The sequence below is a fragment of the Balaenoptera borealis genome (genome assembly GCF_965194805.1).
Source record: "Balaenoptera borealis genome assembly, chromosome: X".
In the NCBI taxonomy this organism is placed as follows: Eukaryota; Metazoa; Chordata; class Mammalia; order Artiodactyla; family Balaenopteridae; genus Balaenoptera; species Balaenoptera borealis.
Genome location: NC_138881.1, coordinates 127,938,515 through 127,962,962, shown reverse-complemented (window position 1 = coordinate 127,962,962; position 24,448 = coordinate 127,938,515). Strand labels below are relative to the sequence as shown.

The window sequence follows — 24,448 nt, the reverse complement described above, 5'->3', positions numbered from 1 at the left end:
CGCCCGCGGACGGCCGGGCGAGGGGAAGTGGCAAGATGGCGGCTCCCAGGGCGGAGGCGTGGAGGCGCGCTTCGGCGGCCACAGGGCTGGGGACGCCTGTGCTTGACCCGAGCGCGGCCTGACCCCAAGCCAAGCGCGCAGCGGCACCAGTCCCTCGCCGCGAGGCAGCGCGAGGTTCTTTTAAGAGGCCTCGGCCAGGAGGAGAAGCCTGCGAGGGCGGGGTATGGGGGGAAACAGTGACGTCGCCCAACTCCGCCCCCTCGCCCGACCGCCGCCGCCGCCATGTTTAGTTGTTACTTCTTCACACAAGATGGCGGCTCCCAGGGAGGAGGCATGAGCGCCCTGCCGTTACCGCTCCTCCTGCCGTACAGTTGCCACTTCGGGGCCTAACTCTGCCTCTTTGAAGCGGCTCCTGTGGGAAGGAGTCATAAGGAGGGAAGCGAGGATCGGACGCTGCCTTGCGTTTGGTTTGCAGTGGAAGAACTGACCCAAGAGGAAGAGAATAGGGGGGAAGGGGGAGCTAGTCTCAAGATGGCGGCTCCCAGGGCGGCAGGCGCAGCCTGAGCAGCAGAGGCGGACTAAGGGGAGACGCTCGAGACTTCACGAGCCGTACGGCGCGAGCCTCCGAGCAGCCCTCGAGAACTCAAGCTCGTTTCACTGGCCTCCGGCGCGCCTCTATTCTTCACAAGTGTCGAGGCTGTTTAGGGAGCGGCCTCTGCACTAAGCGCTGGGCGGGGAAGCGGGACGGTCTCAAGATGGCGGCTCCCACAATTGTGGTCTGAGCTCCGGCGGGGCTGGGACAACCGCGGCGCTTGTGGCTCATTTCCACCCGCCCCGGAAGCCGGCCAGTGCAGGAGACTTGGGGGGTGTGGGAACCGGGCCGGGGCTCCGCCATTTCCGGCGGGGGAGGGCTACGATTGAGGAAGGGAGGAGAGAGAGGCGGCTCAAGATGGCGGCTCCCACGGCCTCCCGCTCGAGCTTGTAAGTGGGAGCTCCCAGGCAAGTAGTCAGGGCGGCGGGACTCGGCGGCCTCCAGCTTCTCGGGTCTAGGCGCTCGACAGCTTCAGGAAGCTCTTAAGGAGACGTGGTGAGCGAGAAGAAGGAGAAGAGTAGAAGAGAAGGAGAATAGTTAAGATGGCGGCCTCCATGGAGCTGTTCACCGCTGTGTGAGGAACCGCTTCTCTGTGAGAGACGCCTTAGACGAAAGGGGGGGGTGTGTGTGAGTGGAATTGGGGGGTCTCCCTTCTTGCTTGGTGACTTTTTTCCACCGCGCCCTTTCCCGGAACTATGGCTTCGGCCGTGTCACCCGCCAACTCGCCAGCAGTGCTCCTGCAGCCCCGCTGGAAGCGAGTGGTGGGCTGGTCGGGTCCAGTGCCCCGGCCCCGCCACGGCCACCGCGCCGTGGCCATCAAGGAGCTCATCGTGGTGTTTGGCGGCGGCAACGAGGGGATAGTGGACGAACTGCACGTGTACAACACGGGTGAGTGCAAAGCCCGCTGGGTTCTCGGATCTTTCCCTCCTCCCTCCATCTCCTCCCTCTCCCTCCTTTTCCCTCCCTCTCTGTCCCCTTCCTTCCCTCGTTCCCTCCTCCCTCTCTCTCCTTCCTCCCTCTCCCGCCTTCTCCTCCCCTCGCCTGCAGCCCTCTCCCCCGCCTCCTATTCCGCCTCTCCGTCCGCACCGGTCTGCTACTTCTCCCCTCCGAGAGCGTTTGCTCTGCCCGGCATCTCTGCTTTCCCCTGCTCCTTTTCCCGTTCTTACACCCCTGATTCCCATGTGTTTGAGAGGCGCTTTTCATTATTGGAGAGGAACCCTGTACCCCGGCTGGTGAGGGAGCGGGGGCGGCGCCCGCGGTGGTGACTTCAGACAGACACCGTTACCCCCGCCAGGCGGGCGGATGCGTCCCTTTGGCGCAGAGTCCCACCCCCTCCCTCCCTCCTCCTGCGCCTGGTCCGCTCTTCCTCATCTCTGGTGCTCTTTCGGGAGAAATGACAACTTGTAGATTACAGATTAGGTCGCCGTCTCGGGAAAAGGGGCCGAGTTGAGCAGCCTAATCCCGGCCTGGGGGAGGGGGGCGGGTTGTGTGCTGCGCTGAGTAACCGTCTCCTGGGGACCCACAGGGCAGACGACATTGCTGCTTCCCTCTTGCAGCGTTGACTTCTCCAGTGTTTCTCTACAGATTTCCTGTTGTCTCGATCTGGGATCCTTTGATGTAAGAGGTGAATTAATTCCAGTGGCCTTGCAGCAGGTTGAGGAGGTGCCCCTGCCCATTCTCACGCCTCCGCCAGACCCCGGGCCTGGGTGGTTGGGAGGAGCAAGGTTTGGTCATAGCTGAAGACTGCCGTACGCCTCTGTCTCCGGTGTTGCTGCCGTGCCGGCTCGCCTTCGGCCTGTTGCCTGGTGTCCCCGCTAGGTCTCTAGGGCTTAGCCGCATCCTCCTGCGGCCCCCTCCCCCGTGGTGGCCACTTGGCCCGCTTGGCACACCTGGCGCCTCCTTGGGCCCGAGCTGCCTGTTGAATGGCCGCTGGCCCGCAGGCCTGCCTGGCCCGGAGGGAGGGGCTCGGCGGGCGTTCTCCCCGGGAGCGGTGGGCCTGCGTGCCTTCCGGTCCGGTCCACAGCCTGAGAGATGAGGCGGGCCTGCGGAAAACCCCCTCCCGGCTCAGACGGCGTGCTGTCAGGAAGCTGCCCTCCGCGGCTCGGGCTCGCGTTCGGGCCAGCCGCGGCCGGGGGCCGCCTTCCAGCTCTCTCCCCCTCGCCATCTCATCTGGCGAGCTCCTTTGGCCCCAGAGCCATCCTGCCCCAGGGTTCTGGCGGTGCGGTGTCCTCGGGTCTGGGCACCTCCTTCCAGCTTTAAGGTTGCTCTGGGATAAGGTGTTGGTTGGAGTGCCGAGGGTTGGAGCTGGGCTCTCTGTTGGGTGCTCCCCACCCCCGCCTCCCCCGAGGCACAGAGTTTAGTTTTCTCTGCATCTTGTAGGTTGTTGACGCTACAAAGTTGACTCTCAGAGGCTGGTGGGTTGCTGGTGACCCTTCACATTCTGGGTCTGAGCACCTGTTGCCTCCAGTGAGGCTGGGCTGGCTGGTGGTGCTCTGTGCCAGATCAGACAGCTGCAGCGGCAGCGATTAGCCCAGTAAGGTAAGGTTGAGGGGCAGGGCTGTTTTTAGAGAGGCCGTTGGCCTGAGTAGAACCTCCTAAACTCCTTGGACCAACTTCATTCTCGTAAGGCCTGGAGCAGGCTCCTTGGCAAGGAAAGACAATTTTAGAAAGTAGGGCAGGGGCCTAATTACCATCAGCTCCAAAGTCCACTGCTTCCTGGGGCCTCTGCGTATTCATTAGTTTATTAAAATGAATTGAGCCGTTTGGCGTTAATTCATTCCCCGTCTGCAAGGGCGTGTTGTATAGTAGAGGATAGCCAGCCTACCCAAGGGCTGCAGCCCTGGATTCCTCCAGGGTAGCAGTTTGGAAAGTGCCCGATGAACTCCCTCGGTGACTTGTCAGGAGAGCCGCTAGCTGACCCAGCTCCCTGGTCCTCACCGAGTGTTTGCTATTTGACAGAGCCTCGAGCTCCTGCTGTTCTCAGAGAGACAGGCTTGGTGTTGCCTCTCTCCCACCAGCCGTGGCGCAGTTGCGCAGCATCCTTAGCTGCTGTCTTGACAGCCAGCCTCCCGCTTACCTTGGTTTTGGTTTGTTTATAAATTTATTTATTTATTTTATTTTTGGCTGCGTTGGGTCTTCGTTGCTGCGCGCGGGCTTTCTCTAGTTGCGGCGAGCGGGGGCTACCCTTCGCTGTGGTGCGTGGGCTTCTCATTGCGGTGGCTTCTCGTTGTGGAGCACGGGCTCTAGGCGCGTGGGCTTCAGTAGTTGTGGCACGTGGGCTCAGTAGTTGTGGCTTGTGGGCTCTAGAGCGCAGGCTCAGTAGTTGTGGCGCACGGGCTTAGTTGCTCCGTGGCATGTGGAATCTTCCCGGACCACGTCTCGAACCCGTGTCCCCTGCATTGGTAGGCGGATTCTTAACCACTGTGCCACCAGGTAAGTCCCTTGGTTTTGTTTTAAATGAGGTCAGAGCATACTCTCTAGTGCTTTTCCTTTTGCAAGATGAGTGCTCAGAGTGACTCGCCCTTCGGAGAGAGTTCCCCGTTGCTAAGACAAAGGGCTCCAGGGGGCATGTGCTTGCCACGCTGTCTTGGTTAGCTCAGAGATCGGGGTGGGGGGGGTGACGGGGCTGGGGGTGGCAGGTGTGCACTTGAAGGGTGTGTGTGAGAAAGTGTGTGTCCTTCCTCTTTGGTGGCTGTGGAACACTTCACAGGCCTTTGGGAGATCTTAGGGTAACAACTGTCCTTGACCTCGGGGAATTTTATTTCAACAGCAAAGCGGATTACCCAGAGGACCCGGCCCTGACACAGTGGGGTGCGCCCTGGTGAGGGGAGGGTGTGGCTGGTTGCCAAACCAGTGGCCCAAGGCTTGTCTGCCTCAGTGGTTCTCGAATGTCTGCAACTGATACCGCCGGAAGGAGCCTTGGAAAACATCTAGTGGAACTTCCTTGTTTTTGCACATGAGGAAATTGGGGTCTGAGAGGGGAAGTGACAGGTCCAGGGTCACCCTGCCGGCTGGCAGTGGAGTCAGGCAGAGTACAGGCCGTCACCGAGACTGTCGGGCTGTCTCGCCCTTCAATTAAGGGGTGCGGGCCACCACCTTGGAGACACCTCCCTGTTCCTCTGTCCCTGGAGCTAATTGGTCGCTAAATTGAGCTTATCTCAAACCCGTTTCCCCTCCGTTCGGGGTCCTTCTTGCTCTCACAGTCACTTCCTGCTCGGCCCGGCTGGTTTCACTTGTCGGGAAGTCCTGTTCAACCTTCAAGGCCCCACTCCCATGTCACCTCTTCTGAGAAATTCCCCCCCACCCCCCCGCTTCGAGCCTCAGCCAAGCAGGAAGGCAGCTGCGGGGGGGGCGGGGGCTCGGCCACCTCCTGCCTCCTGGGTACAGGCCTCCCTTCCTCGGCCCCCCTCCCAGCCGAGAGTGGCGACAAGCCCAAGCCTAGGGAGAAGGAGGGACCCGGAGGTCGGGTCATGCGCCGCCCGCCCCGCTAGATGAGCGAGAGATGATATGATTGGGGGCAGCTGCCATCTCAGGGTAGAACTGGGACTGTAGGTGACATGAAGAGCGGCAGGTTCTGGCTTCAGACCAGAAACTGCGCCGCCTGACAGACTGCTCCTGATGGCGGTGCAGAGGGCCCCTGCCCAGCCTGGAGTGTTCTAGAATGAGATCAGCCCCTCTTGGGTGCTGTAGAGTGAGCTGTCAGGACGTCACAGGTCCCTGTACCCCGGCCCGCTGAGTCAGTGGTGGCAAGTGACGAGAGAGCTGCCGTTTCCCGTGTAGCCTCCTCCCGGCCCTCAGGTGGGCACCTAGCAGTCACTTTAAGTTGGTGACAAGGTTCTCATCTCTGTGTGTGTGCTTGGCTCTGTGACCTCGGGTAAGTTACTTCCCCTCCTGGTCTCTGTTCCTTTGTCCACGGAGGGAGGCTCAGAGGTCTGTGTCGGCTTCTATCCGGGGAACTTGGATGAAGCTCCTTCTGGGCACTGCGGGAGGCCATCTCCCCCAGTTCGGGCAGGGCTGATGGCTCCAGCCTGGAAAGCTGCTGCTCTTCTCGGTTTGTCTTTGCGCGCTGCGTGGGAGGACGAGGCGGAGCGCAGGGGTCTGGGTCCTGGGCGTGCGGAGCAGGCAGGGGACCTGGAGAGGGGCGCTGGGCGTCCCGGAGGCCCGCTGACTGCTGAACTGAGGACAAGACCCACAGCCCACCGCAAACTGACGTGTACACTTGGGAAGCGCGAGCCGGGCACCTTTACCTCGGGAGGTGTGGTGTGCTTTGGGCGGTGGGGGGGGGGGCAGGCCTCTCTGCCCAGCTGCAGGTGGAGTCGGGTTACCCAGCCCGGACCGGGTCAGGGTCAGGGACCGGGTGTGCAGTGCTGTCACGCCCCGGCAGGGGCTCTGTTCGCTCCCAGATCCTTGCCCTGCCCACCGGCCCCTCAGTCCCAATTCGCTTGCCTACGTTTGACCAAAAGTGATCGAGGGGCGTGGAATCAGATTTGCAGTTGGCTGCCGGTTTGGGGTTTTCGGAGAGAGTGTGGTGTATGTTTTAGGGGATGGCCCTTCAAATAACATAGGACAGAAAGCATCCCTCACAAGAGGGCAGCGTTTGCCCCCGGACTTTTCCGGGAAGACCTGGCATGGCAGGCGTGGGGGCGGTGGCCCAGGAGGGGCAAGGACGCCAGGCAGAGCAGGGGGCAGGTTGGGAGCCCCAGCCCGGCTAGAGGCGATGGGCTCTGGGCAGCTTAGCTTGCACTGGCTGCTGCCACCTCCGCCCGTGTTCGGGAGCGGGGAGCGGGGAGGGCCCGGGGGAGGGCTGCTCCGGACCGTCACCCGGGAAACAGCAGTAGACATTGATTCGTACCCCCATGGCTCTCCCCAGCCTGTACCGCGGGCTGCTCCTCCCGGCCTGCACCGCTAGCTCTTTTGGCCACTTAGAGGTGCAGCCATGGGCCCCTGGACGGTATTTTGGGTGTTAGACGTTTTTTCCGCTGACCTGTAGAGTGGCGGGAGGTGGCCACATTGCCAGAAGCTGATGAATTTTCTCGGTCAGTGACTTCCTGCTTATTAAGACGACTGTGATGAGAAGCAGGGTGACCACAGGCTGTTTTGAGGTGGCCTCTGAGGCCAGCGGGTTTAGAAGATGGCTTGGATAGAGGGCTAGCCCTTGGATGGTAAAAGGAGAAAGTCCCCCATCCTTGGGAAGAGAGGCACTGCCTCAGCTCCTCCTTTCTTGGACCGTATTTTGAAGGCTGGTGGATATGCGGAGGAAGAGGGGTGGAGGTCCTGGTTCTAGGGGCTCCCGAGGCGTTCTGACTTCTGCTAACTTTCGTTCTTCAGCGACCAACCAGTGGTTCATCCCGGCCGTGAGAGGGGACATCCCTCCTGGATGTGCAGCCTATGGCTTCGTGTGCGATGGGACTCGCCTGCTGGTATTTGGCGGGATGGTGGAGTACGGCAAATATAGCAACGACCTCTACGAGCTCCAGGTAAGGCCCTGGTTGTTGGGGCGGGGGCGGGGGCAGGCCCCATGCCACCCAGGACCTTCTCACTCCCTTCAGGTCCCTCCCTCATCACCACCGGCCCTTCCCTGTGCGGCCAATGGCCCGGCTCATCTCCGATTTAATCACTGAGTCTTGATTTTGCAGGCAAGCCGGTGGGAGTGGAAGAGACTCAAAGCAAAGACGCCCAAAAACGGGCCCCCTCCGTGTCCTCGGCTCGGGCACAGCTTCTCCCTTGTGGGCAACAAATGTTACCTGTTTGGGGGTCTGGCCAATGATAGCGAGGACCCCAAGAACAACATTCCGAGGTGAGGCTTTGTCCTGTTCATGTGGAATCCCATGAAGGCGGGTGCTTGCCCACACACCAGCCAAGCCTGCCGTACCAAGTCCCTTTCCTTTGTGAAACAAGAGGGTGGCACTGGATGCCCTGTAAGGAGCTTTCCAGCACTGAGGTTTCTAACCCCGAGGAGGCCTCGTGGAGGAGGGCTAGGCCAGGAGGTAGAAACCCACCTTGCCTTGGGCTGGTTCCTGCTCCTCAGACCCAGTTTAGAGCTGGCGCTTTGCTTCTCAGCATCTGCTGCCTGCAGCCTTCGTGATGGGTGTTGTCCTTTCTAAAGTTTGGAGATAGTTCTGAGATGGTGCCCCCTTTTCACCCGGGAGGCCCTCATATCACGCCCAGCTTCGTGTGCAGGGCAGACTGGCACACCCCATCCGGCTCTTCCTCTTCTCGCTCTCCTCCTCTGGAGCTTCTGGTAGCCCTTCCTTCGGGGCGAAGGTAGAAGATCTTGGCGTTCGTGCAGCCTCAGCCCCCTTTGTCTCCCCAGGAGTCCACTGTTCACCCACCGAAGCCGGTGGCCTGCCGTAACTGACTGTACTTCTCCAGGTACCTGAATGACTTATACATCCTGGAACTGCGGCCAGGCTCCGGAGTGGTAGCCTGGGACATTCCCATCACTTACGGCGTCCTTCCCCCACCCCGGGAGTCTCACACTGCAGTGGTCTACACCGAGAAAGACAACAAGAAGTCCAAGCTGGTGATCTATGGAGGGATGAGTGGCTGCAGGCTGGGGGACCTCTGGACCCTGGATATTGGTAAGATGTGGGTGCGGCGGCTCCGTTAGTGTCGGAGCGAAGCTGGTCTGCTGGGCGGCTGGCGTGGGGTGTTGAGTTGGGGCTCACGGGGAGGGGAGTGTCCCGCCTAGCCCCATACTTGCTGCAGGGTCAGGATAGGACCCATTTGGGGCTGTCATCTTTGCCCCAAGCTTGTGGCGTTGCTTGAAGAAAGAGCAAGGCTCGGTTGGCTGAGTTGGTCTGCTGTCTTCCAGGAGAGTGAGGGGAGAGGGAAAGGCCTTTCTAGAATGGAACTGTGTAGATGAGGTAGCCCCCGTCCCTGTCGACTTGTCAGTGGTCAGGCTGTGCCAGGAGCGGAGCCCCCTGGTCTGTCACAGTCAGAGGGGATGTGCAGATGCCCTTAGAGCCGTGGGGACTCCTCGGGCTGGTCAGCAGGTGGGGAAGCGGGAGCGGTTGAAAGGAGTTCAGGCTTTCGACCTGAAGAAGGCTGAGGGGAGAAGGTGGCCGACCACACATCTCTGGAGGGTCGGGTGGTCCTGTGGGGCGGCATCGGCGCTCGAAAGAAACAGTGTATCGGGAGCAGCACCCCCAGGAGGTGGCGTGGGGGAGAGAGCGTCTCACGGGGAGTCAGAAGGTGCGCCCCCCGCTCCTACCCCAGCCCCAGGCGCGGTGCTGGCTCGTAGAGGGTGCTCAGTGAACGCTCCGAGGACGGTAGACACAGCTTGGGAAACGCCAGAGCCTGGTGATCGGAGGGCCTCCCATGGGCTGTGGGGAGGCCAGGTGTGGAATTCTTGCGCTGGGTCAGCACCTGCCTCCCTGCGCCTTCCCCGTGTCCGGGGCACATCCTGTGGGTCAGAGGGCCCGTGTCCGACCCGGTGTGGGTAACCTTCCCTTCCCATTGCTCTGCACAGAGACGCTGACGTGGAATAAGCCCAGCCTCAGCGGGGTGGCACCTCTTCCTCGAAGTCTCCACTCGGCTACGACCATAGGAAACAAGTGAGCAGCCAGCCACGGCTTTTCCCTTCCTCGCCCGCCCCACCCCTACCGCCACCCCCGTGGGCTCGCAGTTTCCTTCCAGCAACCCTTAAGGCCTGAGGAGACCTCTTTCTGGCTGGGCTGGCGTTTGGCAGCCCCGTCTTTCCATCATGACCCTGGGGGACTGAGAAAAGACAGAGGGTAGAGGGGCACAGACCGTCCTCTCCGCCAGCAGCTGAGTGTTTTTGTCAATGCCAAGGTCCCAAAGTGAATATAAGAATGATGGGGACTGAGGTGAGCTTTAGGTGAGCTAAACCGAGGCTCCGCATACTGGAGGTGACACGGTTCTTGTGAGGGCTGAGCCACCAAGTAGGAGAGGGCCACGTCCAGAGCTGCGTGCGTCTTGGGGAGAGCTAGAGGACCAAGCGTGTTCAGAACTTTCTGGATGGAAGAGGTGGCCTCGAGCTTGACACCTCCTCTACAATCCTCTCCTACTCTTCCCTCCCTCGTCCCAGAATGTACGTGTTTGGTGGCTGGGTGCCTCTCGTCATGGATGACGTCAAAGTGGCCACACACGAGAAGGAGTGGAAGTGTACCAACACACTGGCTTGTCTCAACCTGGGTATGGCCTCCTTGGGCTTGGGCTCAGAGCGGCCTCCTCGGCCTGAAAGCTGTGTGGGGAGCACAGGGAGCCGAGCTGCTTCTAGGCCATGCCTCTAGAATCCGCAAGGAGTAGCCACTGGTCCAAGCGCTCTGAGGGACGCTCCTCCTTTGCGTCTTTTGAATAGGCTCTTCCTACCCGGCGTAACCACGCAGAGCACCCCTCCTGTCTCCTGTTGGTGGTTTCTCACCCACCCTGCAGGGACTTTGCTATATACACGAGCGTTGCCTATAGGTTTCTTTAAAACCGAGGAAACAGGACAGCGGCCTGCTCTACGCAGCGCAGCGCCTGACCCTTGCGTTTACTCTGTCCTGGAGACCATCCCATCCCTGCAGGGCGAGTGGCCTCATTCTTTTGAATTGCTCTCGTGGTGTCAAAACTTGCACCGACGCTGCTCCGTGAGTATCCTTGCACCATTCTCGCCAAGTGCAATTGTATTCAAAGAGGAAGACCTAGAGGTAGACTTGCTTTCAGAGGGATGTTGCCGTACACACAGATGCCCCTGGCAGTGTTCGCCAGGCCGGCAAACAGTTCGCTCTTCGCGGAGCCCAGTAGGCACTTGACTCTCCCCATGGGCCAGCCCCCATTCCCTCCCCTGGCTCACCCTGAGCCCTGGCTGCACCAGCACGAACATCAAACTGCCAGGCACCTTCTGGGTTAAGTTTGCCTTAATCAGGAGTGAGGGTATGTATTTTTCCTCGGATCCTCTTGTCACCTTTTCTGTAACTTGCGTTCCTCTTCGCCCATCTCTTTCTAGAGGCTCTTGTGTTGCTTGATGTGTGAGAAGGGAAACCTTTGGCTGTGTGTTTCACATAGTTTTCCCAGTTTGTAGTTCGTGGTTTATCATTTTTTACGGTCTTTTTGCTATATGGAGTTGTGGTTTTTGTTTTTGTTTTTGTCTTAATTCAGTAATCTTTGATGACTTCCTGGTTTTAATTCCCCATCCCTGACAGCAAAAGGCCAAAGAGCCCTTGGGGGTTGTCTGTTCCTCTGCCCCCTGCTGACCTCCACGTCCTGCCCTCCCCAGATACCATGGCCTGGGAGACGATCCTGATGGATACGCTGGAGGACAATATTCCCCGGGCCCGCGCCGGCCACTGTGCTGTAGCCATCAACACCCGCCTGTACATTTGGAGTGGGCGTGACGGCTACCGAAAGGCCTGGAACAACCAGGTCTGCTGCAAGGACCTCTGGTACCTGGAAACGGGTAAGGCCAACTGGAGGAGAGCTGCCATGCCCGCCCTCAATTGAAGTCTCTCCCGCCGCCTTCTCACCAGCGGTGCTCTCTTACAGAAAAGCCACCGCCCCCGGCCCGGGTACAGCTGGTACGAGCCAACACCAACTCCCTGGAGGTGAGCTGGGGGGCTGTGGCAACAGCCGACAGTTATCTTCTGCAGCTCCAGAAATATGACATTCCTGCCACGGCTGCTACTGCCACCTCCCCTACACCCAATCCAGTCCCATCTGTACCTGCCAACCCTCCCAAGAGCCCTGCCCCGGCAGCAGCCGCGCCTGCTGTGCAGCCACTGACCCAAGTAGGCATCACACTCCTGCCCCAAGCCGCCGCCGCACCCCCGACCACCACCACCACCATCCAGGTTTTGCCGACGGTGCCTGGTAGCTCGGTCTCCGTGCCTGCCGCAACCAGGACTCCAGGTGAGCCAGGGGCCGGGCTCTCAAGGGCAGGATCCAGCCCACCAGGGGGTCACGTGCCTGAGTGAGGACTGCTAGACAGACGGCACACCTGGTGGCCATTAGTGCAGGCTTGTGGCCAAGTGGTGGCAAGGGACCCCGGTCCCGACCTTGGAGGCTGTCCCTGAGGGTGTGTGGAAGGGCCAGATGTGAAGTACAAGCAGGTCACGGAAGCTGTTCACCTCTGCGCCTTCTCTTGCCAGGTGTCCCCGCTGTTCTCAAAGTGACCGGTCCTCAGGCTACAACAGGAACCCCGTTAGTCACCATGCGACCTGCCAGCCAGGCTGGGAAAGCCCCCGTCACCGTGACCTCTCTTCCCGCAGGCGTGCGAATGGTCGTGCCTACGCAGAGCGCCCAGGGGACGGTGAGGAGCTGGGGCGGGGTGGGACTTTCCTGGTGGTCAGTGGCGCGCTGACGGGGTTCGAGCCCCGTTCATCCTGGACCCGTAAAGTGCTGATGGGGCGACCGCTCGTCACTAACTTAAGGATTAATAAGTTCACGCCTCACGACGACCTCCCTGCCATCTGATCTCAAGGGCCTTTTAAATGTGTGTTTTCTTGTCCTGGAGCCTGAGGGGAGAATCTAGCCAGCTGGGGCTTGACTCAGCCCCACGAGGAGAGAGCTGTATTTGTCTCCGAGGTCTTTAGGAAAGATCCAGAACTACTGGCAGCTCTTGCCGGCGGGTTGCTGTGCCTCGTCGGTGGTAGGCGTCCACGTCTGGGGTCAGTAGAGCAGGGCCCGGCAGTCCTGACGCTGAGAGGTGCCGCTTCAGGGCGAGCCGGCCGGGTGCTGCTGAAGGCCGTGGAGCATGGAGTGCGGTGGCCTCGGGCCTGGCACCCCCTGCGGGCTCACGCTCCCTGCGCCCGCTGCAGGTCATCGGCAGTAGCCCGCAGATGAGTGGCATGGCGGCATTGGCAGCCGCGGCTGCCGCCACCCAGAAGATCCCTCCTTCCTCGGCACCCACGGTGCTGAGCGTCCCGGCCGGCACCACTATCGTCAAAACTGTGGCCGTGACGCCTGGCACCACCACCCTCCCAGCCACTGTGAAGGTGGCCTCCTCGCCAGTCATGGTGAGCACCCCTTGGGCCTGGTTCTCAGCCTTGGGGCCGGGGGCTTCTGGGCACGGTGATCAGACAGCGGTCACTCCTTCCGGGCTTTGGACCAACCCACAGAGGCTGTAGGTCCGTAACTGGTGTTTGCTGTGGGCTGTGGAATAAGCTGGCAGCCATAGGGGTGGGTGTGGCAGCCTTAGGCTAGACTTGCCGGCCCAGCGTCCCTTGCTTTGCTAGAAGAAAGGTAAACCAAACTGAGCTGGGGACACACGCACGCACGCACGCACGCACGCACGCACGCATGGGGCAGGGCAGGCTACAGTTTTGCTGTGCACCTCCGCCCCGCCATTCCAGGCAGAGGCTGGTGCACTCTCTGCCCCACCCACCACTCTTCTCTGCTCCCTCCAGGTGAGCAACCCAGCCACTCGAATGCTGAAGACTGCAGCCGCCCAGGTGGGGACGTCTGTCTCCTCTGCCGCCAACACGTCCACCCGCCCCATCATCACAGTACACAAGTCGGGGACTGTGACAGTGGCCCAGCAAGCACAGGTGGTGACCACAGTGGTGGGTGGGGTCACCAAGACCATCACCCTTGTGAAGAGCCCCATCTCTGTCCCAGGAGGCAGTGCTCTGGTGAGTGATGGGTGCCAGGAGAGCCCAGCCCAGGCCGTGCCCTTGACTGGTCTCTGGATCACTCTTTATGCTCTCTCTCTTCCTTTTCAGATTTCCAATTTAGGCAAAGTGATGTCAGTGGTCCAGACCAAACCAGTTCAGACTTCTGCAGTCACAGGCCAGGCGTCTACAGGCCCGGTGACTCAGATCATCCAGGTGAGCTCGTGGGCCCCAGACTGTGACACAAGCAAGAGTGGGCGCTGGCCTGGGGTTAGAACTTGGCGTCCCTGCCTAGACATGATCCCATGAGCACAGATGGCACAGAAGGTCCTGCTGCTTGGTCCTGTCACCCTCGGTCTTCAGAATGTTCTGAGCTGCTTGGGCTGCCGGGGGAGACTAGCCAGACCAGAGTCACTGTTAAACTTGCCATTCTTCTAAAAAAGGATGGATAGATAAAAAGGGTATAACCGAATCACTTAGCTGTACACTTGGAAACTAACACAACATTGTAGATCAGCTGTGTTTCAATTAAAATTTTTAAAAAAAAACGTTTCCCATCTTGACAATGATGCCGGTTCACCTCACCCCCCCCCTTTGCGTGTTTTCCCCTTACAGACCAAAGGGCCCCTGCCAGCCGGGACTATCCTGAAGCTGGTGACATCAGCAGATGGGAAGCCCACCACCATCATCACTACCACGCAGGCCAGCGGGGCAGGGACTAAGCCCACCATCCTGGGCATCAGCAGCGTGTCCCCCAGCACCACCAAGCCCGGCACGACCACTATCATCAAGACCATCCCCATGTCGGCCATCATCACGCAGGCGGGCGCCACGGGTAGGGGCCTCCTCCAGCGTGCTGGTGAGGGACCATGTCAGGAGGGAAAAGGCAGGCAGATGGAGGGCGGGCTGCGACGTGTTTCCATTCTGGTTTTCCCCTCTTTTTCACCCTCTCCCTGCCTTTTCCTTAAGATATGTCGGGAGGTAGCAGGGGTACGGCTACAGTTGGTACTTCTTTGTTTTAATCAAGGGGCAGCAGGAGTAACTGCTTGAAAGGGGGCCCAAGAGAAACGGGACCCGGCAGCAGGCCCGGGTGGGAGGCCGGCGCTGTCCCTCGTGGCCCGGCCTGAAGGCAGGCTGCCTCCCTCTCCTCCAGGTGTGACCAGCAGTCCCGGCATCAAGTCCCCCATCACCATTATCACCACCAAGGTTATGACTTCCGGAACTGGAGCCCCCGCCAAAATCATCACTGCTGTTCCCAAAATCGCCACTGGCCACGGGCAGCAAGGAGTGACCCAGGTATGGTGTGCCTGGCCGTCTCCTCACCCCAGGGTCCAGTCCGGGAGCCCAGCAGGCCACGTGGGTCTTCCCGTGGGGCCTGGGAGGGCCAGCGCAGGGTCTGGCCAGCCCGCACGTGACGTGGGGCTGCTTTCCTCTGGCATCCCAGGTGGTGCTGAAGGGCGCCCCCGGCCAGCCGGGCACCATCCTCCGCACCGTGCCCATGGGCGGCGTCCGCCTGGTCACCCCCGTTACCGTCTCCGCTGTCAAGCCAGCTGTCACCACGTTGGTCGTGAAGGGCACAACAGGTGTGTAGGCCGCCGGGGGAGTGGGGCAGAGTCGGGCTGTGCCCCAGCCCCGCGTGCCCAGGGAGAAAAGCTGCCGGAAAGGCGGCACCAACAGCAGGCTTCCTCCCACATCCCACCCCCGCCTCCCTCCCTGCCTTCAGGCGTCACGACCCTAGGCACCGTGACAGGCACCGTGTCCACCAGCCTCGCCGGGGCCGGGGGCCACAGCACCAGCGCCTCCCTGGCCACACCCATCACCACCTTGGGCACCATCGCCACCCTCTCGAGCCAGGTGATCAACCCCACTGCCATCACCGTGTCGGCGGCGCAGACCACGCTGACGGCGGCTGGCGGGCTCACCACCCCCACCATCACCATGCAGGTACAGCGGTCGGGAGAGCACGTGAAAGCGCGGGCCCAGCCCGAGGGTTCCGGTCTCCACGTTGGGGCCATCCTCTCCAGGCTTCCTTCTGCTGCCATGTGCAGCTGGGTCCTTTTTTTCCCTCCCGTGTGTGGCACCCGTAGGACGGTTTCCCTGTAGCCACGTAATCGCGATTCTTCAGTCACCATCTGATAGCGTGTTGTGCTGAGAAAATATATTTCAGCCATTTTTAGTTCTTGAGCGCTAGGCTTTCTCTTTCGTGATACTGTAGAGGGTATGACAATTCATTTTGGGGTGCATATAGCATCTTTCTCTTCGTACGTTGTAAACTGAATTCCTGGTGAAGGTGGTGAAGCGTCTGTGGCTGGCCTTGGTACAGCCTGGGGTCAGCAGGGTTCCCAGCCCGGGCCTTGCCCCCGCCCAGCCCCTTCCCAGTCCCTTCCCAGTCCCTGTGGCCCTTGAGGTGACGCAGTACCTCCTCCTTGGTCCCTGAGAGAGTCAGTGTCTTGGGGTCAGAGGGTGAGCAGGTCCCGGATTTGCCAGCTTTGTTGCTTCAGGAGCCAAGTTCGTGGTCCCGGCCAGCATAGGGGATGCTGCACTAATTCCCCATCTGGCCTGTCGCCCAGCCTGTCTCCCAGCCTACCCAGGTGACTCTGATCACAGCGCCCAGCGGGGTCGAGGCCCAGCCTGTGCACGACCTCCCCGTGTCCATTCTGGCCTCGCCTACTACAGAACAGCCCACGGCCACGGTCACCATCGCTGACTCAGGCCAGGGTGACGTGCAGCCCGGCACTGTGACACTGGTGTGCTCCAACCCGCCCTGCGAGACCCACGAGACGGGCACCACCAACACGGCCACCACCACCGTCGTGGCTAATCTCGGGGGGCACCCGCAGCCCACCCAAGTGCAGTTTGTCTGCGACAGACAAGAGGCAGCTGCTTCTCTCGTGAGCTCCACAGTGGGCCAGCAGAACGGCAGCGTGGTTCGCGTCTGCTCCAACCCGCCGTGCGAGACCCACGACACGGGCACCACCAACACGGCCACCACCGCCACCTCCAACCCGCTGTGCGAGACCCACGAGACGGGCACCACCAGCACAGCCACCACTGCCATGTCGGGCATCGGAGCTGGGCAGCGGCGAGACGTCCGGTACACCTGTGTGGCAAGCGCCGTGCCCGCCGTGGTCCGGGTCAGCATGGCTGCCGGGGCGTCAGAGGGCGCCCAGGGCTCTGTCAAGCCCTCGTGCCAAACCCGCCAGACCAGCGCGACCAGCACGACCATGACTGTGATGGCCACCGGGGCCCCGTGCTCAGCTGGCCCGCTCTTCAGACCAAGCCTGGCCCTGGAGGCTGGCGGCCGTGGCGCCACGCTCGTGCAGTTGGGCCCTGTGAGCACCCAGGTCAGGCCTGGCGGTGAGGGTGGCCCCCTAGCTGGCCTGGGCCCGCTGGTGTCCATGGGGCGCCAGCCGGAGGTGCATCACGCCCACACGACGTACACCGCCACCACAGCCCGCTCTACCGTGGGTGCCGGGGAACCCAGTGAGGTGCAGGGGATGCCCACGCTTGGGTACGAGAGCTCGCCTGGCGCCGCTGTGACTGCGAAGGCCCTGGAGGCGCTGCTGTGCTCCTCGGCCACCGTGACGCAGGTCTGCTCCAACCCCCCGTGCGAGACCCATGAGACGGGCACCACCCCTACGCCCACCACCGCCATGTCCACCGGGGGTGCGGGCCAGCCAGAGGGTGGGCAGCAGCCCCCCGCCGGCCGCCCCTGTGAAACGCACCAGACGGCTTCCACCGGTACCACCATGTCAGTCAGCATGGGCGCCCTGCTCCCCGACGCCGCGCCCTCCCACAGAACCCTGGAGTCCGCCTTGGAGGGGGCGGCACCGCCCACAGTTACCCCCCAGGCTGGAGCTTCGTTGCTGGCTCCTTTCCCGACGCAGAGGGTGTGCTCCAACCCCCCCTGTGAGACCCACGAGACAGGCACCACGCACACGGCCACCACTGTCACCTCCAACATGAGTTCCAACCAAGGTAGGTGGACGCAGCCAGCCTGGCACCCGTGCCCCCCGGGGCCCAGGCCCCAGCGAGAGGCCCTCGGTTTGATTCCGCGGAGCTCGGTTTACTAGCCTGGGCGGGTCCTCTGGGCGATGGTGTCCCCTGCTGGCAGAGCTGGGTGGAAACCCTGCTGGAGAGGGGCCTGTCACCCCGCTTTCCGCTTGCCCCCTGCAGACCCCCCGCCGCCTGCCAGCGACCAGGGAGAGGTGGAGAACACCCAGGGTGACGGCGTGAACATCCCCAGTTCCAGTCCCATCACGACAACGGTGTCCTCCACGCTGACACGGGCCGTCACCACTGTGACACAGTCCACACCGGTCCCTGGCCCTTCGGTGCCGGTAAGAGCCCCCGGAGGGCCCCCCTCTGCCTGCCTCCCTGCTGCCCGCTGCACTTCGGGCCCGCGCTGTTCCAGGATTGGACACCAGGTGTCGCTCTCGCTCCAGGCACACGCCACTCCTGGTTCCTTTTCCAGACCATAGAAGGGCAGCCTCGTGCCTGACAAGGCAGGGCGCAGGAGGCCCCCAGGCTTGGTGGGTGTCTCGTGGGCGCTTTTCTTTCTGTAGCTGTTTCCTATGGCTTGTTACTTGGCTGTCGCCTGTAAGAGTGGCACAGCGGGAGTCTGAGGGCCCCTTTGGCGAGGCCGGGAGACCTCTGTGAGGACGGGGTAAAATTGGCCGGCAGGTCGAGGGTCTCTACTCCTTGCCACGCCCCCCACTGCTCAGTGACCTACCGCCCCTGCTCATCAGATGGGGGTCGTGGCGGTCCCTGGGGAATGCAGATCCTGGCCCACAGGGAAAAGAGGAAGGTCTGCCTGGTTCTGGCCTCCCGCTCCTCCCCTCTGACAGGGGCTTCTCTCCCTTTCTAGAAGATCTCATCAGTGACCGAGACTACCCCAGGGGCTCTGACCACCGAAGTCCCCATCCCGGCCACGATAACAGTGACCATAGCCAACACAGAAACTTCTGACATGCCCTTCTCTGCTGTTGACATCCTGCAGCCCCCAGAGGAGCTCCAGGCCTCACCAGGGCCTCGCCAGCAGCTTCCGCCACGGCAACTCCTGCAGCCTGCCTCCGCACCCCTGATGGGGGAGTCCGCCGAGGTCCTGTCAGCCTCCCAGGCCCCCGAGCTCCAGGCCGCCGTGGATCTGAGCAGTACAGGGGACCCGTCTTCAGGCCAGGAGCCTGCCAGCTCAGCCATGGTAGCCACTGTGGTGGTCCAGCCGCCCCCGCCCACGCAGTCCGAAGTAGACCAGTTGTCACTTCCCCAAGAGCTGATGGCCGAGGCCCAGGCGGGCACCACCACCCTCATGGTAACGGGGCTCACACCCGAGGAGCTGGCGGTGACTGCCGCCGCTGAAGCGGCCGCCCAGGCCGCGGCCACAGAGGAAGCCCAGGCCCTGGCCATCCAGGCCGTGCTCCAGGCTGCGCAGCAGGCCGTCATGGGTAGGTGCTGGGGGCACGGTAGGTGGGTCACCCCCACTGTCTTTGGTTAAGTGTAGGTGGGAGCCCCGAGGGGAAGACGGACTCCTCGGGAGGAGTGAGGACCGGGGTTCTGGAGCCTCCCTGCTGGCAGCCCTGGCTGGCGGGCCCCGGTGACAGGCAGCCTGGGAAGAGGAGGCTTGTCTCCCGCCAGGGCAACGGGGCGGGCAGGCTGACTTGGGCGCCCAGGAAGGAAGCGGGGCTTCTCGGGTGGGGGAGGGCAGGGGAGACGAGGGCTGAGAGACAGGCTCTGAGGTCCGGCGCCCACCGGGGGCTGCCCCTAGCTCCGGGAGGGCGGTGACCGTGGGCAGCCGGGGCTGGGCTCTCCCGCCTGCCGCTCCTCCTAAGTAGAAGTTGTCTCCACCTGGAGCAGGCACCGGGGAGCCCATGGACACGTCGGAGGCGGCGGCCGCTGTGACGCAGGCGGAACTGAGCCACCTGTCGGCCGAGGGCCAGGAGGGCCAGGCTACCACCATCCCCATCGTGCTGACACAGCAGGAGCTGGCCGCCCTGGTGCAGCAGCAGCAGCTGCAGGAGGCGCAGGCCCAGCAGCAGCAGCACCACCTCCCCACGGAGGCGCTGGCCCCTGCCGACAGCCTCAACGACCCGGCCATCGAGAGCAACTGCCTCAACGAGCTGGCCGGGGCTGCGCCCAGCACCGTGGCCCTGCTGCCCTCCACGGCCACTGAGAGTGAGTGGGGCCCTGCTCCCCCGGGGAACTCGGTTGGTTGCGGAAGAAAGTCTCGGGGCGGTGGGGGGGGGTGGGGGTTGGTCCCGGGCCCCTCCGTGCAGAGGCGGGCGTGTTCTCTAGCCTGAGGGAAGGGCTCCCACGCAAAAGCCAGGTCTCCGGGGCCTTTCCTGTTGATGCCGTCTTTACTCCCAGGCCTGGCTCCGTCCAACACGTTTGTGGCCCCCCAGCCAGTCGTGGTCGCCAGTCCCGCGAAGCTGCAGGCCGCGGCTACCCTGACGGAAGTGGCCAATGGCATCGAGTCCCTGGGCGTAGTGAGTCTGGAGTGACGGGGACTTGGGGGTGGGGTGCAGCATCTGGGCCCCGAGGGTGGAGGGCCTGATCTCTTCTCCCCTCTCTGACTTCCAGAAGCCAGACCTACCACCCCCGCCCAACAAAGCCCCCGTGAAGAAAGAGAACCAGTGGTTTGATGTGGGGGTCATTAAAGGCACCAACGTGATGGTAACACACTATTTCCTGCCACCCGATGACGCTGCCCCATCGGATGTAAGTGTCCCCGCGAGCTGAGACCCCCGGGTGGGTAGGAATTTATGAAGCTCCCCGGGGGCATGCCTGTCTTAGGGCTGTCCCCTCTCTCTCCCTGCGACCCTTGAAGCGGCAGTGAAGCCCAGCCCCGGCCCACCTTACCCTGTCCCCCGCCTTGTCGTGAAGGGGCTGCCGTGGCTGCCCTTTCCCCGGCCCACCCACCCCACCGTGTGGACCTGCATCGTCCCCAGGGTAGAAAACTCCTCTGCTGGCCCCAGAGCCACGCTCCAGCAGCCCTCTCATGTCACTACCGTCTCTCCCTTCCCGTTCGCCTGGCCTCTTCCCGCAGGACGACTCGGGCACGGTGCCCGACTACAACCAGCTGAAGAAGCAGGAGCTGCAGCCTGGCACTGCCTACAAGTTCCGCGTCGCCGGGATCAACGCCTGCGGCCGGGGGCCCTTCAGCGAGATCTCAGCCTTTAAGACGTGTCTGCCTGGCTTCCCAGGGGCCCCCTGTGCCATTAAAATCAGCAAAGTGAGTCTCGCCGTTGGATCAGCCTCTGTCCTCGGCTAAGTCCGTGCACTCGGCGCCCTCTTCTGTACTGGCCCGGGCGGGGGTGACTCGGGAGGGGGCCCCAAGGTGTGGGCAGAGCCAGCTGGCTCTGGGGTGAGACTTCTGGTCCTGGCTCTGTCAGCGACTGCCAGGGAGACAAGGGCAAGTCCCTCCCCGGGCCCCAGCCGCCGCCTCCCCCTTTTGACACACCGTGTGCCGTGCCCCACGTGCTCTTTCATCTAATCCTTAAGCCCCCAGTGAGGAGACTGAGGCACCAAGATGCTGAACGACGAGCCATACGTTAGGTGGCAGAGCAGGGCTAGGACGGCTGTTCGGAGTCCCGTTCGTTTTATTGTGCCGTTGCGTCTGGCTGCCTTCCAGGTGGGGGCAGAAGAAGCCATCTCTTTGGAGCTCCTCGAACTCTGCTCTGAAGTAGCTTTGTTGTGTTAGGAGGAGGGGTGAAGTATGAGCGCTCAGTTCCGGAGGAGGCTTCGAAGCATTCTAGGCCCTCTGTACCCGGGCGGGTGGGGTGGGAGTAAGTCACGAAGGCCGAAGATGGCCCAGCTTGGTCTCTGCCCCCTCGGTTCCAGAGTCCAGACGGTGCTCACCTCACCTGGGAGCCGCCCTCTGTGACCTCCGGCAAGATCATCGAGTACTCGGTGTACCTGGCCATCCAGAGCTCGCAGGCTGGGGGCGAGCCCAAGAGCTCCACCCCGGCGCAGCTGGCCTTCATGCGGGTGTACTGTGGGCCCAGCCCCTCCTGCCTCGTGCAGTCCTCCAGCCTCTCCAACGCCCACATCGACTACACCACCAAGCCCGCCATCATCTTCCGCATCGCTGCCCGCAACGAGAAGGGCTACGGCCCAGCCACCCAAGTCAGGTGGTTGCAAGGTGGGTGTTGTTCACTGGGCTCCTTCGGGCAGCTCCAGGGAGAGGTTGCGGGGAGGCGGGGGAAAGCCCCACGAGCGTCGCCAGGACCACCCGGCTCCAAGCTGGACTTGGGGGCTTTATGTTCTGGGGCGGGTGATGGCCTAGGGCCCTGGGGCGGTGTCTCGGAGTGGAGGGCTACTCGCCGCCTCTGCGGGTGCAGAGAAAGCTGCTCGAGGCGGGAAGGGCTGCCGGGGCCTGCAGCAGGAGGGGGCCTGCAGCAGGAGGGGGCCTGCAGCAGGAGGCACGGGCTGGGGAGCCGAGGCCTCGGGCTGCTCCGTCAGAGTTTGCGCGGGGTTGGGGGGGCCACGGGCGTCGTCCCCGCTCTCGTCCCCTCAGCTTCGCCACTGGAGTCGTCTCACCTCCCTTGCTGAGCTGCTCGCTCACTGTTGCCTCTTTCCTTTAAGAAACCAGTAAAGACAGCTCTGGCGCCAAGCCGGCCAGCAAGCGGCCCATGTCCTCTCCAGAAATGTAAGCGGGGAGTGCCTTTCAGGAGCCTTCTGAGGCCAGGGGTAGGCAGATCCCGGGAGGAAGGAGCGGTGGGGACGGTAGGGCCCGGCTTCTCCTTAAGCGAGGGCGGCTGCTTTACCGGGCACGACGCCCCGCTAGGGCCCAGCCGGAGCCCCCATGAGTCCCGCTCGCTTCGCCGTCGGGACCCACGCTGACGCTCTTGCTTTGCCTTTGCCTCCCGTCTCCCAAGGAAATCTGCTCCAAAGAAATCGAAGGCAGACGGTCAGTGAGAGGCAGCTGCCCTGCGCCTGGCTGCTTCTCCAGACCCCCCCTCTGCTTCAGGACCGCCACCCGCCCGGGCCTGCCCGCCCCACCCACCCGGCGCTCACTTCGCCCTCACGAGCCGCCAGCGGCTGCCGTTCTCTCTCCCTCTCTCTCTCTCTCTCTCTCTCTCTGTTTTAACAATAATCTTGAGAAAGCACATTTTACCATTGCTGTGGGGAGGAAGCAGAAGGCAGATGTGGAAGAGCCCCCCTTCCTCTCCCCGCCCAGCGCCTGCCAGGGGACCAAGGCCCCAGGAGTGGGGGGTGGGCGTGGAAGCCGAGGAGAGGTGCCCCCCGGGCCCCTTCCCCCGCCTCCGCACCCTGAATTGGGTGTGTGTCTGGTTCTGTTGCATCTTCTTCCGTTAGTGTTGCCCGCCACCTAATGCGCGTCTGCCCCTCCGCTTCCCCCACCCCGCCCTGCCTGGCACTCCCGTGGGAAGCTGACACGTTTTCTCAGAGGCCTTCGTACACCCACCTCTTTCTCCCTTCCCTTTTCTTTCCCGTTTGAAAACAGAGAAGAAAGAAAGAAAAAGAAAGAGGTGGAGAAGGAACCCGTGGTGGCCTGAGCAGTGCTCTGTGAAAACCTCCCGACTCCCAATTGGGGCGTAGAGCAGCCGCCCACGGACCTGGCTTCGGCCTCTCTGGGGTTGGAGCTAGGGGCCACATCACCGACTGCTGCATTTGTTGTATTTTTTTTAAGTTGAAATTGACGGAGTTAACATTTTTATTGTAATTTTAGCCTTAGCGTGTGGGGTTTTGTCCCTTTTTTTTGTTGTTGTTAGATGTGTACAGAATGTGTATCTTTTTTTTTTCCCCTTTTTTTAAAACTCTTTTTCTCCTTGGCTAAGCCTTGGCAGGGATCTTTCTGGAGGAGAGGCTGGGGCAGCCAGGGTAGGAGAGGCATGGAATCTCCCCTGTGGGCCTGGTGTTTGCTGCCCAGCCGGGTTTCCTCTTTCTGGCCCCTGCCCTCTGCCCCTCTGCCTGTCCCCAGGCCTCTGGGACAAAGGAGGGTGAGCTGTCAAACCTCCCTCCCCACGGGCAGTTGCTCCACACCTAGAGGCTTGAGCTTGAGAGTCCGCTAGAGCCCGAGGTCAGTCAGGTTGCTGAGGAGGATGGTGTGGGGGTGGGGGCCACGGCCTGACACCCAGCCCTGGGTTCACAGCACTCTCTACGACCCCCAGGCTCGCTCCCTGGCATGACCGCTTAGAGCATCCAACACCCACAACTGCCGCTTCCTGCAGCCGCCCTCTCTCGGCAAAGCTGGTGCATGATGGAGGGGAACTTGGCCTCAGAGGCAGCCTGGGAGGGCAAGTTGTGTGGTGCCACCGATTCTGTGAATTTGGGGACAGTGCAGTCCCCAAGCTGGGCCCATCCTCCTAGGGCCAGGCTTGGTGGGCTTGGGGCTCTGCTTGGAATGGCTAGTGACAGCTTGCTGCCCCATGCCCAAGCTTTAGGCAACGAGTGAGACTTGCAGGCGGGTCGCACAGAAGGATTTGAAATGACCAGCCGGTCTCTTCAAAACCCCTTTGCCCTGGAGACGCAGCTGTGGCCGGGGGGACCCCAGCCTCTGCAAACCCCCGCCCCTGGCCCACGCCCTCTGGGGCCTATGATTTTTTTTGTTGTATTATAGTATATTTCGCTGTGGAAAACGTCATGTTTAGTCACCTTGGAGCCCACCGCCTGGTCCCATTGTTTCCCCCATCCCTATTCCCGAGCACCCGTTGATCTCTCATTTCTGGAAACAGTAAGCTCGTTCACCTATTGTAGAGTAACCCCCGTGACTCAATATTACCATAGTGCGATGTCGTTTTGTGCTATTTTGAACAATTAAAAGACCTTTTTTGAAATAACCACCTGCCGTCTTGCTGTGTCTGGGGCTCACGCAGGAGGATGCCTGAGGTGGGAAGTTGGGCCCCACAGGGCTCACCAAAACCCTCAGGGAGCCTCTTATTCGCAGGGCCTGCCGCGAGCGGGATTCTGCTTCCCCGTTGGCTCCCGTGTCTCAGAGTTCCGTGGGCTGTGGCCTTGGCACTGAGCTGGACTAGGGCCAGGTTGCCCACAGAAGACCCCATGATGGCCAGAGCGCAGGCCACAGGCCAAGGGGCTCCCTGGGCACCTGTTGCCGACTCCCTGTGTGGAGACCAGGTCACCTTCCTTCTCCCCAACCAGCGGACAGGGGACCGGGTCAAAGGCCTGGCAGGTCGCTAGCCGCTACCCTCCTTGGACGGTTGGCCAGGGCTGAGCACCTACCCCTGAGCGCTCGCAGAGCCCGGAGAGCCCCCGGGATGTCAACCCCGCAGGAGAGCCCGGCGTCACCCGAGGGGCGGCTCCTCCGTCTGGTGCTCAGCGGGCGCTGCCC

General features: G+C 62.1%; 1 protein-coding gene across 11 annotated transcripts; it reads left to right on the top strand.

The window, feature by feature from the left end:
• The first annotated feature begins 306 nt into the window (after positions 1 to 306).
• HCFC1 (host cell factor C1) lies at positions 307 to 23,939 on the top strand. 11 transcript variants are annotated; one of them, XM_082376868.1, is made up of 27 exons: positions 308 to 1,480; positions 6,920 to 7,068; positions 7,228 to 7,388; positions 7,964 to 8,172; positions 9,063 to 9,147; positions 9,642 to 9,748; positions 10,815 to 10,994; positions 11,081 to 11,139; positions 11,386 to 11,443; positions 11,683 to 11,843; positions 12,352 to 12,549; positions 12,940 to 13,164; positions 13,255 to 13,359; positions 13,759 to 14,002; positions 14,297 to 14,439; positions 14,588 to 14,726; positions 14,867 to 15,087; positions 15,714 to 17,121; positions 17,320 to 17,483; positions 18,011 to 18,587; positions 18,994 to 19,314; positions 19,507 to 19,625; positions 19,720 to 19,857; positions 20,186 to 20,371; positions 20,980 to 21,280; positions 21,724 to 21,787; positions 22,017 to 23,939. In XM_082376868.1, exons 1-27 carry the CDS (start codon positions 1,288 to 1,290, stop codon positions 22,054 to 22,056), a joined length of 5,955 nt encoding a protein of 1,984 aa, XP_082232994.1. In that variant the 5' UTR covers positions 308 to 1,287; the 3' UTR covers positions 22,057 to 23,939. The 11 variants fall into 11 exon arrangements, with proteins under 11 accessions (XP_082232995.1, XP_082232994.1, XP_082232990.1 ...); XM_082376864.1 differs by having other exon boundaries at positions 11,081 to 11,443; positions 18,014 to 18,587; XM_082376867.1 differs by having other exon boundaries at positions 309 to 1,480; positions 11,081 to 11,443; positions 18,143 to 18,587; positions 18,997 to 19,314.
• The last annotated feature ends 509 nt before the right edge of the window (positions 23,940 to 24,448 follow it).